Raw genomic sequence first — 16,866 nt, forward strand, 5'->3', positions numbered from 1 at the left:
TTTTGTCAGGAATTCAGATCTGTTGTCAAAACCTGTACAGTAGTGTTTTCAATGGAACCACACCATTTCTGCACTATCAACAGAGACATCTGAAGTCTGAGACCACATTGACAATCTGGGATACAAAATGTGATTTAATCCTGGAATTAAAGATTGATTGAAAAATTTACTACGCGAGTTCTTTGTATAAGGGGTAATTACTTTACTTCAAGCATCCTGTATGTGCAATGGATCACATGATTATCAGGTTTCACACAAACTTGTGGAAATCATGCATGTTGATAATATAATTTGTAATTAAAAAACATTACTAGTGGTCTTAGATTTTCAGACCTCACTTTACTAAAGATTTGGGCAATGAGCTTTAAAGCAAATGAAGTGAGTTAAATAATACCAAGAAAATCAAAAACTTTAAGAATGATCTCAAAATGTCATTGGTACTCCAGAAACATCTGAGGCAGATGACACACATTTACATTACTTCTGATGACATGCAACAACAATCACTTAAAAATAAATAAATAGACTGCACCAGAATGGAAGGAGCAGTGCATTAATGAGATGGCTTACCTATGTCTGAAATCTTTATTTCTTAGGACAGCAGAGGAAAAAAGAACAAGCAAGAGAGATAAGAAAGGGGAGAGAGTGTAAAACAGCAGAAGCACATAAATCTTGTTAAGAAAGAGAAAAAAACAGGTGTGCATATATTAATCACATGGACAGGAAATAACGCAGCGAGATGGGCTGTTAACTGTACTTTGTCTGGTTTCTTAAACAGAGTTGGATATGTGAATATTCCACCTGGGAACTGAAGAACAGTATGAGCTCACAGCACATGCTGAGGTTAACTGGCCCATAATAGCAAATTGATTGTGTCCCAGACAATGAAAAGCAATTCCTTAAACATCGCCTTTAGCCGTACAGAAGCCACGCTGTGAATATGTCACACAGAGGACCACCATTTCATTTTCTACATCCATGTGTTTAAGTGCTTTAATGAAGGAATTTAATTTACAGGAGCAGCAGACACACAAAGATGATACTGAAACCTGTTAAGTGCTGGGCCATTTATAGAGAACTCGTGTGAGTGCACATATGAGACATTTTTGTGTGGGTATCAAGTTGGGGGCAGATGGAATGAAAGGAAGATGATAAGATAAGGTTAAAAATACAGTAAGTGTCAATGACAGAAAGACACAGGCATGGAAAACATGAGATGGAAAACGAGAGGCGGCTAAAAGGACGAGACAGACGAATTAAGGGGAAAGAGAAAGGAATAAGAGATAAGGAAAGAAAGGAGATAAGAGGTAGCGGTCATGTATCACCGCAATGGCTAAATGAGGTGCTGCAGGAGAGCAGAGAGTGACATGGAGGGCCCTCTAGGCCCCGCCGAGTGTGAGGGAAGAATTTATGATCATTTCAGCGAGAGTCTATAAAAGACCCGAGACACGGATCTGATTTCATATAGAGGAACCCTGAGAGCACTTTGAAAGAATATCTACACGTCTCTGTGTGGATGTGTGAGCCCACTCTAGATCTAAGGAAAGGAAATGACAGGTCTTGAGGTTTTAAAGAAGAGGGCACATATGTTCACCTCATGGTTGTAATGTATCAGTTCTGCACCTCTGCACTTCATGGTGTTTTGATTATTCACACACTGTGATCACAGTCAGGAGAGAATACAGTTTGAATATTTGAGATAGTTTAGATTATTAAATGAATATAGGCATGCTGCACTCATATATGTTAAATTAAACCACAATTTCTTTTCTTTTTTTTAAATGGACACTGAACAATCAAAACCAATTTTTCTATTACAGAGGTGGCACATTTGACAGTGCTTTTTGGTGATATTTTCCTGTTAAAGGGAAAATCTGACATCATTTACTAACCCTCATGTCACTCCAAAAACGTAGGCCTTTTTTTTTTATCTTCCGAGGAACACAAAAGGAGTTCTTTTTTTCCAGGCTGCTCTTTTCTATACAATGAAAGTGACTGGAGACTGGGGCTGTTGAGCTTCTGACAGCCCAGGTAATCATTCACTTTGATTGACTGGAGAAGAGTATCCAGGACATACAAAAATAACTCCTTTAGGGTTCCACAAAAAAAAAAACATGCACTTTGTCACTTCTTTAATGATTACACTTTTTTTTTTTTAGCTTAAATGAACATTTTATTAATAAAAATGCATTTTATGATATTTAGAGGACCAGCAGAGGTGTTGTAACTTTTGGCTAAACTGCTGTAAAATAATTGAATGATGAGATTTGAGTTTTTGAATGCCAGCTGAAACTGAAATGAAACTCAACCACAATAAATTTTGGTGGCAAATAAATACCCTATAATCAACAAAATACAACTACATTTCAATAAAAAATAAACATACTTGTTGAAATGATAATCTTTACTGCCATATAATACAAATATCAGTGATTACTCTCTTTGAAGAAACAAAAAACTTAGTTTAGTTGGGTTGGCAGAAAAACTCTGAGAGATAAACACTGTTATTTCTCTGAGCTCAGTAAATAAACAGGCACACACACACACAGACACACAGCCTTTGATGTGGGCTGGACGAGCTCAATAGAAGGCTTGTGTTGGATCATAAAAAAGCGAGGTATGGGAATATGTATTTCTTCTCGTCTTGGGGGGGGGGGGGGGGGGCGAGAGCACCAGTAATGAGTCACCCTTTACAGACGAGAACTCCGTCACTGTCAGCACGTTCTTTTCAGACCACATGAGCCTTTTACTGGGCTGAGTGCCCCATTTTACAGTCTAACGACATAAAGTATTCATATCATTAGCACAAAGGCTACACCAGACTGTCTTTTATACCTCTTTTAATTTCCTTTCATTCCTCTTTTACTAGCTTGCGTTTCTTACCTCAGCTCCATAACACTGGTAACGTTTCCTGAGGGAAAGATGCGTCTGATGTAGTTGAAGTCACCGACAAACAGGCTGCCATCAGATCCACAGGCGAGGGCCACTGGAGCCAGCAGTTTGTTGCCATCAGCCTGGCCATTACAGCTGGGGCAGGAGATACTGCGCCTGCGCCCATTACCCATTATGGTGCTGATCACTGGAGGCTGCTGGGAGACGAAGACGTTCTCACCGTTGCCTTTGTACAGGATGCCTGCAGGACAGGAAGAGAGGGTTGTGTGGGTGAGCTACTCTACAGCATATCATAATATAGCTGATTTTGGAAAGATGGAGAAGCTAAATTAAAAATTCATATCATGATCTAATGAATAGCTGTGATTTTTATAATGTAACATTAATCCAGTACTTTTTTTTTTTAATTCTCAATAATAACTTTTATTATGACAAATTGGTTTGTAATACAATATTTTTTAAATTACAGGAAACCACAGCTAGCAGTTTTTACATAAACTGAAGTTCAATGCCATAAAACCTAAAATATTACTACCGTATTTTTTTACGGTAAAATACTGGCAACCACAGCTGCCGTGTTTTTTTTTTATATATAATTTTATTTTCAAAGGTTTTCTGCATAACAGTCACAGACAGACACAAACCAACAAGGCAGGACACAACAATACAAAACAAAACAAAAACAATAACTGCCAGCCTGTATCTATAATCCAGTCCAAGAACTGAAAAAAATGTCCACAGGTTCTGAAGAGTAAGGGTTCCATGGTTTTGGGAAGAAGTGAGGTCAAGGAAGCCCAAAGTTAAGGGCAGAGTCCCAGCACTTGAATGATGGCTTGAAATGAAAACAATTCACATAATGAAAATAGGAAAATAATACATAATAATATCAAACTTCCACCTGAGACTCATCCTGTTGTCTCTTAATATAGTCAGTGAAAGGCCCCCAGATCTTGCAAAACCTGCGCTGGGTGTTTGACAAAGTGTAACGCAGCTCCTCCAGGTATAAACAGGATACCATATCATTCAACCACATCTTAAAGCAGGGAGGGGACACAGATTTCCATTCCCTTAAAACAATCCTCTTTGCTACGACCATACCAAACATGAGGGCCTGCTGTAGGTCTATAGAGAGAGTTAGTGAATAAGGGGTACAACCCAATATTGCAAAGAGGCCATCAGGTTTCAATGGAGTTTTATATATGACACTGTACAGGTTAAAGATTTCACCCCAAAAGGCTGTGAGCTTGGGACATGCCCAGAAAAGATGACCCAAGGTCCCATCACTGGCCTTACATTTATCACAAGCGGCAGAGACAGAAGGGAAAATCCTATTCAGTTTGGTTTTTGAAAAATGCAGACGATGGATAACTTTAAACTGAATAAGCTGAAGTCGTGCACTGATAGAACATGCTTTGATTCTCTCTAATGCCATTGACCAGAGCCATTAATCCAGTTCTCTAATCTGATTGGGTAAACAAGTTCACAGTTAAGACATGTATATATAATATATATATACACAGACATCATAGTGTGTACACCTGACATTCCCCCCAGCAGTAACCCGAGGATATGCTTTGCTCACAGGCAGACATGTGATCGTTCATGGAAAACTCCTTTCTGTTATCAGACTTTTTAACAACTAGACCAACCTAAACCAATCATAAAGTAATCAAAGCAAAAGACAAAAAATCTGTAAAAATGTAATCAGCTATACCCATTTAGTAAATGAGAAGAGAGTTTATCTATGGAATATCTCGTTACTGCTATAAATCCCATGCACATCAAGATATCTGTGTAGTTTATTCAATATTCTACCTTTATCCATACCTTTGGCTAAATAGGATATTAATTTTTTTTTAATTATTTTAATTATATAAATTAGGCAGAAATAAACTAGGAAACATATCAAACTAACATTACGAACAATTAGGAAAAAATAACTGCTTCTTATCTTGCGTATTAGCATTTCTTAAACAGTAATTAATTTTTGCTTTTGAATATTTTATTCTCAGATAATTTGCACCTTAATGTAATGTTATCAAAGGGTGTTGCCGTTTTCAGACTGGTTCACAAAACGGTCTGCTTTATAGTAACGTAGCATACTGATAATTCTACTGTTACTATATTCAGCAGCGAGAAAAAGGGAAATCTGGCAGCAGTTCAGAATCGATAAACAGCCCAAACACATGCTGCTTGGTTATATGGCACAGGCAACTTAAGAGAATCAATTAATCAAATCACATGATGAAATGACTGTTGGGTGCATCACAGTAAGTTATCTTTATATTTTTAATATGTCTTTTTGTTTTTGTTCCCTAGTATAAATTCAAAATGAAAAACTAATACTGACCTGATTCCCACTGTTAAAACGATTTCCTGACTGTCACTAAACTGTGCGTGAACAAGTTATTATGTATAGCAACTAAAGTTTTTTCCAGTTTTTCTATTTATGACTGCACCACTTCAATTCTGAATCCAGGTAATACACCGTGGTTAATCTTATAGCCACAGCAATTTTGAATTTGCGTGCTTGTAAGTTGGAGTATATTTGGGGGAAAAGCATACATGAATTTGTTTCTGATAGTCTCGCTGTATATTTGTGTGTGTGCATGTTAAACACAGTGTGGAAAAGCCACAGCGTGCGAGTTTGGGCTGTGTGATGAGTTTGGTTGGCCTTAGGTTTGGATTTGATCCTCGATGTTGTCCTTTAATATTCTCCCTCAGGATATATTTTAATGGTGCACTAATAGCAACACCCGATCGACCCTATGCTAAACCCCACCACCGCTGGTCGTTTCTCGTTACCTTGTTCCTCAGACAGCAGCATAATTAGTACTTCTTTTATTTTATGAGAGGCAGGAATTGTATACAAATACCAGATAACGTGTGAATAGGTAAACAAAAATAACCAATGTTAGTAACACTAAATAATAAAGTTAAAATAAGAGAAAACATGCCCTAAAACTATCCTACAACTGTAGAAGCCCTGGGCAATCTGCAAAAGTACCCCTCCCACTTTTAATAAATCTGCAGCTATTGTCAATAAGAAATTTATAAGATATCGAATATCTACCTGCTTTCATGGTGGAAAAAAACCCCCCCATTACATTTTAACAACTAGTTTTTGAAATGTAAAGTGTGTTGAAAGCATGTTGCTTCAGCATGTTTTCTCCATTCATTTGAGCAGGTCAATACTGCATACATGTAATACAGCACTACAGTAATACAGTTCATTAAGCAAACATAAACCAGGGCATCCTTAAATACTAGATGAACTACCCCACACAAAACTCAAACTATCTGGCCTGACACTTATGAAAGCCCAGAAATAAGGAATGTGATTTTAAATGTTAAAAGGAAAAAGTAAATATTCTATACTCCCAGTGTCAGGTAGAGTTTATATTTACATTTATATTCTTAGAAGAAGCACACACATCACATTTAATGGCAAGAACCAGCAAAGAGAGCTGAGGATACATGACACCTGCTAAGCCAAGCCTCACAATTTCATACAGAATGCTGAATTTAATGGGGTTGCTGGCTCTCAGTTCCCATAGAGAAAGCAAACAAGACCGAGAGAGAGGGAAAGGAGATGGAGGGCATCAGGGAAAGACAAGCGATTCGTAGACGGAGCAGAAATAACATGTGCCACCACAAACCGCTGTCATCCACTGTGAGTGCTCAAATTAGAGTCCACCACAAGTCTCCTGTCAACTGTGAACTCCACTAACTTCCTACTGCCTTCTCAGCACAACCCCTCCCACACAGAGAGGGATAAATTTTGTTCCCAAAAGTAGCTGCGACACTGCCTACATCCGAACCGTCATGGAACCTCAAAAGTGTCCGATTTGGAGTGCGCTACACCGGTACCAACTTGCTTGCCACACAAATAGCACTATGCACAGGAGAGACCTGACTCAATTGATTCCACTACAGTTAATTACACTGAAAAATTATCATCAATACTTTTCAGCAGTGAAGGAAATAATGTTTATTTATAATTAATATTTCCCTCATCTTGGGAGAGTCTGTGATGCCTTAAAATGCTGCCTCTGTAGTAAGTACACTGTTTTGGAACAGAGCAAAAGTGTTTCCAAAAACATGGAGAATGTGAGCATCTGTTCATTCTTCGCAAATGCGTGTGTGTTAAAGATAAGACTGGACAGAACCAGAGAGATTCGAGAGAGAGAGAGGAAGTGTTCGTACGCACGTCGAGTCAAAGTGTGCAGGTGAACTCAAAGTGTCCAAGTCAATATAATGTTTTCTAAAAGCGCCCTTGCGATCACAGTTAGCTGCTTATTGGGAATTGCTTTGAAAACAGCAGGGTGTTCGAGACTGGGGTGGGGGGGTCTTCAAAGCTGCACTTCAAAGGATGACTTCATGCTGTGCTCGCTAAATTATTCACATTGGGCAACGTGCTGGAATTCTGCATCTAGCTCCACTGTGCGCTAATTATGAGTGAGATCAATGACGCCATCTTAAGCCCCCTCTCGGGTGTGCTTGGGCACCGGTCCACACAGCAGCCGCATCGCGGTCTAAACGTCCCCATAAATCTCAATATACCTCCTCCTCTGATCAACCACCCACCATCGATTAAGCCATTGAGCGAGGGATTGGCCGGAAGAGTGAGAGGGATGGAGGTTCGTAGATGGAGGGCTAAACTACATTTAGGCTACTCTGTAGTGATCCTCCGCTAACAAAGACAAATTGGACAAAGGAGGCTCGTTGGCCCTGGGAGAGACCCACACGACCTTGACTTCAAACCGAGCTTCTCTGAGGGAGGTCGCTCCAGATACACACACAGACACGTGTATGCAAAAAAACACATTTTCAATGGCTAATCGGAGCCATGCGCATGAGTCGCTCCTTCACGCAAATTACTCGTGGTTGCATTACAGTAATGAAACCCACACCGCACCTGTTTGATCTGCCGAACAAGGGCTTGTGAATAATAGTGCAAGCGGATATACATACACCCACACGCACAACAATGAATGTCTTCAATTACACACACAATACACAAGTTATGACGGCCCCAAATTGAGAACGGCTCACAATGTGGGGCGTACTGGACTATTTATTCAGGCATGCAGAGAGACAGCCCTCATCTCATAATGATTGTGTGTACATGTTCCTTTGATATGCGTGATGTGTGTTTATATATAAATCCGACAGAGGGGGACAGGTCATGAGTGGAAAGCAGTGATTTGCCAATAAAAGGCTGTATTGGAGTTTATAGCTGCTGTGTTTATGCTGGGTCAGAAACTGGATGAGATTACAGAGCTAGAGCTGTAGTCTACTCAATTTTCTTCCATTTACGCCTCACAAACCATCCGTCACTGCCTCCTTTTCTTTCTCTCAGCGTTCCATTTCATGTCTCGCTTCTACTCCACTTCTTTTGTCTCAACAACTCTCCTTCAATCTCTCTGTCTTCAGACAATGCTTAGTTTTTTGCCTCTCTTTTGTAAGAATCTGGTAACACTGCAAATATATGTGAGATATATTTAAACAAGAATCGTATTATACTGAAAACTTTGCTGCATTAAATAAAAAAGTCCTTTATGTATTGTTTTCTTTTGATTCCAGGCCTATGGTATTTTGAAGCAATGCATCATTTCTCAAAGGACTGGTTTATCTGCACAGTCATAGTCACTGTGTCAGCTAATTTGGAAAATAAATTCAGTATGGAAAAGCAGCAATAAATCTTTGCAGAGCCACGTGAAGCGTGTGGGTGTGTGTGCAGAGAGAGTACGATTAGTGGTCATCGAGTATTACCAAAATCAATTTAATTTAATCATTTCACCTCTCCCTGTGTGTTCATTTCTCACATCTCTATGCCATTTTTTTTGTCATTAATATTTCATGGAGTAACTCCTTCCCGATTATTCAATTTAAATAATGGGAAAACAGTGTGTTTGGAGTCAGGTCAAAACTAGTGAAAAGCAGGGGATGCTATATATATATATTTTTTTTTTTGGTCCAGAGTGACTGTACCATGCATGCGGCACTGCAGAAAAAACAAGGAGGAAATCTGCGAACATGCTCTTCCTCAATCAAACACTGTCTTTGAAGATTTCCTGACTGGAATAATTGCGGTCCCAAAGAGAGGTGTCTGAATCTCTCCCTCTGACCTCCCGCTGTTAGGTGGAGGGAGGGGAGGTACAGTGGCTGAGCACTGACAGGGCCTGATAAGGGCAGATGAAAGGAATCGGAGGCTGAGATGGTGAGAGCGAGTGAGAGAGGATGCAGGTAAACCCCGTAGGCAGTGGTCGTCCACATCAGAGAGCGAGGCGTGCTTGGCTCATGCAGCCAGATTCAAAGTTGCATTACATGCCTGCACATGACCAAAGCTAAACTCAATGGGATTTAGAAAGGGCAGTAAAGTCTAGTGCAGCTGAATTTTCTGTGCTGGAGTGAGTGAGTGCTTTTGTGTGAGAGGTGAGAGGCAAACGTGGAGTGGCCTTCAGGTAAAAATTGAAAAAGAACTCATGAGTTAACAATGAGTCAAAATGCGATTACGCCACTTTCGTGAGTATGCATGTATGCATGTGGACAAAGGTTAGAGTGGAACACACACACACACACACAAACACACACATATATATATATATATATATATATATATATATGCACTAGGGCTGTCAAAATGAACTAGTTAAAATATTTAACACAGGATCCGTTTTTTTAGATCCGCGTCATGTACATCAGGTCTTAAAGTGACAGCAGCCTAATAAACCTGCTGCTGTCTGTGTCATTAATGTCAACCAAAGAACAAAAGACAAAGAGAAAATCACTCACTGCTCTTGACTGAATAACTTTTGTAGCTTTAATGAAGATCAATCTATATTCAATTTATAATTTATGCAGTGAAGACTATGTAGTGTTTGATTATTGAAATTCTGTATATTTACATGTTAGACCTACCTGAAAATCTTAAAGCACTGTTTACAAGGTTACATGGGTCAAAAGCATTTTAGCAGGGCAGGTAAAAATCTGAACTGTCCTTCCTGGGCCAGTAGAAAAAAACCTTAGCGTTGAGCCCTGATGTATTAAAGGGCTCATGTAAATATGACATTACAATAGGTTTAGGCCTATGTGAAAATTATTTTAAGTTAACTTAAATTAAACGTTGCTATATTTTTTAAAACCTATTAAATGTTAAAAATGATGGCTTCCAATTATACTGTACTGTTCAATGGCTATAATTAATGGCCAAAATTGAGAAAAAAAAATGCAATAGAGACAGTACTGTCAGTACTGGTATCATATATTTTCATATATTTTTACACCATAAATTTTTTTTAATGAAAAACTTTAATGTTAGGTCCGATTAATCACAGAAAAATGTGCGATTAATAGATTTTTTTGTGTGATTGTTGACAGCACTAATATGCACACATATATTATAACAGCAGGTGGTAGAGAAAGTAAGGGCGCTCTTCATAAGCAAGGGGATTTTGTGATTGAGCTCTTTAAGATAACCTGACTGGAGCCAGCGCTAGCTGTGGTATGTGGACAAGCAAAGCTGAACACACACCATGGGACCCCCATAGCGAATGAAAGATTTTACTAAATCTTTTTTTAATTAAGAATATTTTCAACTCAAATGTAAATATGCATATATAATGTAGTTATTTTAATCAATTTTAAATTGATATTTTGCAAGTAAATTAACAAATCAAATCGAATCATGACGAATCGGAATTTTGGCGGATAAAAGCCTATTGTATATACTGCTTACTTGTAGTGTGGCGTCAATGGATAATCAGTTTTTTTTTTTTTTTTTTTACTATGTACAACAGCTGCAGAGAAATCTGGACCAAAGCAAAATAAAGTCAGATGAAGATGCCGATGTTGCATTTATGTCAGGAAGAGGACCATTTACATCCAAATGTTATTCAATTTACACAGAACAAAACTTAAACATAGATTTTAGAATATAAACTGTTTAATCTGCCATTTTCAGTAATATTTACTAAATATTAAGTGTTTTGTATGGATGCTATTGCATGTTTAACTTTAATCATGCCCAACAAATATCTGTTTTAAAGCAGTGGGTAAGTAGTTCACTCCTTGATTTGCTTAATAAAAGCCTACTTTGAGATTCTGTTGACAAACACGTTTATAGTGCATTATTTTCAACGTGTTTATTGCTAGCCCTGCAAGAATAGACGTAGCGCAAGTAATTAAAGTGCAATGTATCTGGTTGCCATGACAACCTCACACTTGCTGCTGCACTATGTATCATAATCAACCACCCCTTAAAAACCATTGAAATTACTATTTAACTTTGTTTTCTTCTCTGATGAAAATTAGGATTATTATAAACATCGTTTGATTGTTTTTAGTAGATTACTTATTTTAAGAAATAACATAAAAGTGTTCTAGACTTAAAGAGGAAAACCCTGAACCCCCATACAGTATATTTGATCAGATTCAGTCACATTGCCTTCTGCCATACATGGGTATCTAAATGTAAAAATAATATAGCCTGATAAAACATCTAATCTTACCTTTTAATATTTATATCAAATTGGGCTCAACTGATTACATTTTTTATTTATTTTTAAATCTCAGACACTACAGCTTTGGATGGGAGGGCCCAATATCCTCATCTTTGATGACTATTTTGTTTTTGCATTTTTCTTTGACAAAGTACTAATTACTAAAAACGTAAAGAGATGCACTTACTGCCTCAGATGCGACCATTCTAATGATGGACAAAACACAAATCTCAGACATTCCCATTGGTGAAAAAACTTGTAACTCCATTTGAGCTTGATTCTGGTGAAATGTTAATAATATAATGACAAATGCAAGTGTCTGATCATACATAAAGCCACAATACTAACTTTGACAACATGGTGCTTAGTTATTTTTTTTTTTAAATACAGCTTTTTTAAAATTGATTTCCTAAATAGTAGCGGTTCTACACTAACCTGCAATTTTTGCTGGTTTCAAAACACATGCCACGCTGGATATAACCTGCCACTTTTTAACGGTTGGTGACATATCTTGAGAAAAACTCCTGAGATCCAAAAGCTAATGCCAGCGCATTGCCATGGTGACTTACCTATAATGACTTCACAACGTCAACGTCAAATTTGCATAGGCTGCACTATTTGAATTCCTGATTGGATGACTGATAAATTAAATGATTAAACAGAACGATAAAATAATGTTATTAACCAGTTAGTGTCAATTTAGCGTTCCTGTTCAGAACGATTAAACTTGATTTAGTTTTCATTTGTATTCCTGTTAAAATTTTCTTCATTTCTGGTTTTTGATGTTGTTTCTTGAACCGGTTCAGTTCCCTGCTCAGCACATAATGAGCACCAAGAGCCACTCATAAACACCTATGTGAAATATAAAAAACAAATGGGACATCCTATAGTCTTGTGGATTTCATGGACAAGCAACGGCCATTGAAAGGGCACGTCAAGCGAGCCATTTGGGACAGGGCCTTTGACTTACAACTCTGTCCAACTGAGTGGCAATATAAAATCAGCCCTGGTCTAGATGTCAGTGCATATACTGTATAAATGTTTATGCTATTCTGATTATTCAATCGCCAAATTGTGCGATCAGATACTTTTATATAATGATCACTAAACCATATAACTGGCAAAGATTTCCTACACAGTGCTAGTCTAATGTTTTCGCTTCCTGTCGGGTCCTGATCAACTTGTCAGGGTTTATTTTGCGATAATGACCAGCTGACTGCAGATTAACTTAGTTGCTTTAGAAAAGACTGTGAATGTGAACAGATGGAGGACGCTAAAATAGAGAGAGTGTGTGTTTTAGTTTGTGGCTGGGCGTTGTCTGGATGTAAGCATGCATGTGTTTTCCCCGTGAGACAGCATGAAAAGTGTGGTGACAGGGTGAGGTCACCAGAGACGGGAAGCTAATGCAAACAAACACTCCTACACTTAACCAAACCTCAGAGGACCATACTGTTGGTCTTATTACTCTGTTCCTTTCATTATAACTAGACAAGAATATAGACACACTGAAGGACTTTTAGGCCTAAAGCTTACAGCTAGGCAGATTTCAGATGGACACTTACAATAACATACGTTGTAGCTCCCTAGCTGCACACACTAAACGTTCAACATTTATGGATCTGGAAAGCTACTATTAATTTCTATTAGGTCGTTGCAGCCATTTTGAGACTAATGACAGTAATAAGTGGTCTCAAATGGCAGTGTGCTCTTCTGAAAGAGTGATGTGAGACAGATCCTACTCATACTAAACATTGCACTGGAAAATAGTGGGCAGCACTTTATTTTACAGCCCTGTATTGCAAGTACATTCTATTCATAATAACTAGCTAACTAATTAACCCTGAACCTACCCCTAAACCTAACCTTAACCCATGATGTTACCTTACCTTACTCAGTATTTTCGTCTGCAAGTACATTGAAAGTGCACGTACTGTAAAATAAAGTGCAACCAAAAAGTGTTTGCCTAAAATGCTATAATTACAATAATAATAATATTATTTGGTGTTATTTTAATTTTATTCATATATTATACAATTTGTTAATGTTTTAAATTAGCCTTTATTCATACATTTCCAGTTTTCATTTACATTTTTAAGTTTTACTCATTCTGTTATTAGCTTTTGTCATTTGTTATTATATATATATATATATATATATATATATATATTAAAATTCTATTTAAATGCTTTAATTTTATTTAATTTCAAAACTGAAAGGAAAAAATTAAAGCATTTAAATATAATTTTTTTTAAGGCAACTTTTCTAATTTTCAGCTTCATTCAGTATTTAATTTTCAGTTTTTCATCTAGGATTATTATTTATATTTTATTATATTTCAGATTTATTTCAATTACATAAAACTATTTTTAATAGTTTTAGATTAAGTTAACAAAACAACATTATTATTATGAGAAGATTGAGAAATCTCACTCAACTGCTCTCTCTCTCTCTCACACACACACACACACACACACACACACACACACACTGGAAAGCACTGACTATTCATGTGGGGCTTGAACCGTGGAACTAAGAATCCACAATCATGAATCAATGACATCCATCAGAGCTTGAATGGACTGCAGCAGTGCATTCTGGGATACCCTAGGTGGGGCAGACACCTTACTCACCAGGCAGTTACACATGCTGGGGATCAGGAGGTATAGAGGCTGCTGGGTAAAGGGGGGTCAGGGACGACGCAAGGGCAACAGGCATGGAGATGAAAGACCGTTGGAATTTGTACGGACAGCTGGCTCTCAGCCAGTGAAGTAAAGAGGGCTTAGTGTCAATCAAGTTGCCAACAACAAAAAAAGAGGGCCTGAGCAACTAGGGCTGACTATGCGCCCATCCTGTAGTTGGCTATTCTTTTTTTCTGAGTGCAAAAGAATGTTCAGCACTTAATTTACAAAGAAACAAAGCCGCATAAGAATTAGAACTTTTAAATACACAAAGCAAAACATAAAAAAAAATTACATTGAATCAAAGTAAAAAATAAAATCACTGCAACAAAAGTTAAATCAAAGTTAAATGTTTCTAACAGAATGAAGAGAGCTGTGCCATTTCCCACCAGTCACTGCAAATTCATTTGTGTCAGTATCAGAAAATGTTACTGGCATCTCATCATGCCATATTGCCTGTGGGATGTGTTCTCCCACACAGACAGACAGGTCACATTATTCTGACATGTGATGAGTGCTTCATGACTGCACAAATCATTATTTATTTGTGTTGATTATTTTGTTTCAGTTAACTTCTCAACCTTTGTTTTCAGTTTTATTCTGTTATAGTTAGTTTACTTAAAAAAAACCCCTGTTTACTCTGTTATTTAATCAACAGTTTTTATCTTAGTTTTAGCATATGATTATAACCCTGACAGATGAAATGAAGGAAAAGGTCTTATGTTGATTTATAAATAATTGTATCTGTTTAACACATATCTATATATTGTATATCTATAATCTATACTACACTCACTCTCAGATTAAGATAAACGGACTAGTACAATTCCTCAATGCCCTCTGTGTTTCGCTCCAGAGAGTTAATTTCCACAATCATTACACTGAACTAGGCCTGTTCACATACCTCCATCAAAGGCCCACTTCACTGGGTAATTTATGACCTTTCCCCTAATGGATTCACCAGCTCCTAGCTGTCCATCACTGTCTGCGGCCGTCCCAGTGAGGAACAGTTTTTTCTTCTCTCACTCTGTTCTGTGAAGTCTGTTCTTTTTCTATGTGTCAGATCTCACAGACTGCCGTATAAAGCATTGTGCTATATATACAGTATTTATATTCAAGGACTTCTGAATCCATACCATAGAAACAGACCAAAATGTAAGCCACTAGCCGTTCTACTGAAGCTCTGCGATAAACTACAAAAGTTGTATTGATCAAACATGTGCCATATTATATTTAAGAGCTACAGTAGCGGGTAAGAGTTCTTGTGAATAACATATTTTGGTCTGTTCATCACTCTAACCAATCGTACGGCTTCAGAAGACAAGAAATGTAAATTGTATTAATTACTTTTATGCTTTTTTTGTCCCTTTGCATTAAAAAATTACCACACAAGAAAATAATACTGGTCCGGAACGACACGAAGGTGAGTAAAAGATGACAAGATGCTCAATTTGTGCTTTAAGATATGACTTTTTTTATCATGTAGCCAAATGGTAGCCATTTCAGTTTCAGTAGGAGCTTAAAACAAACATTTAGCCCTGGAAAAGAGAGCTTGCTCGCCACTATCATTTCAGGGCTATGGAAACTAAGAACAGCTCATCATGTCCCCTTGAAAGGGCACAAGGGTGGTGAATAAACAGGTTCAACCTTTAAGCAAGGTACATGGGGACAGCCTCTGCTGATCACCCTTTTAAAGCCAAGATGAGGGATGAGACTCCATAAGAATTCATCAAGGCAGTCTTCCCCCAATGACACGTGGCCATAAATGTTTGCTGCAGAGAGCACTCCAGATTGCTTCATCTGGGTGAAGGTCACTAACATGAAAATGTCAAATGTCTCTTCATTGGCATGCTTGAGACAATAAGAATGCTGTGCTGCTCTAGCTCCACTTCATCAACGCCATTTAAAAGCAATGACACTAATGAGCGCTCATTTACTCCTTATTAAAGGTTTTACACCTTATCTCATGTTAATAACTATTAACAGGCAGATAATGGACCTTATTTAGAGGAGGAAGGAGAGGTAAGGCAAGTGTGTTTTAATTGATTTTTGTTTAAATTTGGGAGTGCGTGGGTAAACACATGATTTCAGCTGATTGCCAAGATCAATGAGCTGCGCATTTTAAATCAGTGTAGGAGTGCGATATTTGTGTTATTCACTGGAGAAGTCAAAGTTTAGAGGTGGGCTTACCATTCTGAACATCCAAAACGTGGTGTTTGTCCAGCGTCCATCCTCCCATGTTTGAGGCGTCAAGTTCGTAACCTTGCAGGATGGCTGTTCTTTTCTCCCACAGGATCAGATCCAAACAGGACTCGTACTCAAATCCCACAGACACTTCAGAGAGACAGAGAGAGATTGCTGTTGTTCATGCATGCAAATGTATTGTATAAACATCATATCAAATGCAGCCTTCTTGAGAACCAGTGCAAAGTAATCAATACAGACTAAGTCTTAACGCCACATTAAGAGGCATGCAGATAAATCATTACATAAACATCGAGCTGATAAACCGCAGTCGTTGCCAGGCCTTATCAGATGTTCTACACAATATAAATTGATCTTTACTGCAACCAGCCTGAACACTGTAGTGTCTCTATCATAACTTTCGTAAATCTTATAACAGATCTGCGCTTCACCAGGTGCAAATCGTTTTAAATTTATAACTGTTTTCAGCCGATCATATTAAGAAAGCGACCTTATGTCCCCCAGAGAGAATCAATAAGCGCACTGCTATTCGTTGGGCAAAAAAATTACCTGCTTAATGCAATTGGCAAACCAAAGCCTGATGAGAA

General features: G+C 37.9%; 1 protein-coding gene across 1 annotated transcript in view; it reads right to left on the reverse strand.

Moving 5' to 3' along the window:
* Positions 1 to 16,866, reverse strand: part of tenm3 (teneurin transmembrane protein 3) — a 227,439-nt gene that overhangs the window by 22,231 nt on the left and 188,342 nt on the right. Inside the window, exons 22-24 of the mRNA XM_084098060.1 lie at positions 16,265 to 16,408; positions 2,884 to 3,133; positions 571 to 591 (exon numbers count right to left, since the gene is read on the reverse strand). Of these exons, the coding sequence (XP_083954186.1) occupies positions 571 to 591; positions 2,884 to 3,133; positions 16,265 to 16,408 (415 nt within the window). The remainder of the gene's footprint in view (positions 1 to 570; positions 592 to 2,883; positions 3,134 to 16,264; positions 16,409 to 16,866) is intronic.

This window comes from Abramis brama (genome assembly GCF_963993115.1).
Source record: "Abramis brama genome assembly, chromosome: 2".
In the NCBI taxonomy this organism is placed as follows: domain Eukaryota; kingdom Metazoa; phylum Chordata; class Actinopteri; order Cypriniformes; family Leuciscidae; genus Abramis; species Abramis brama.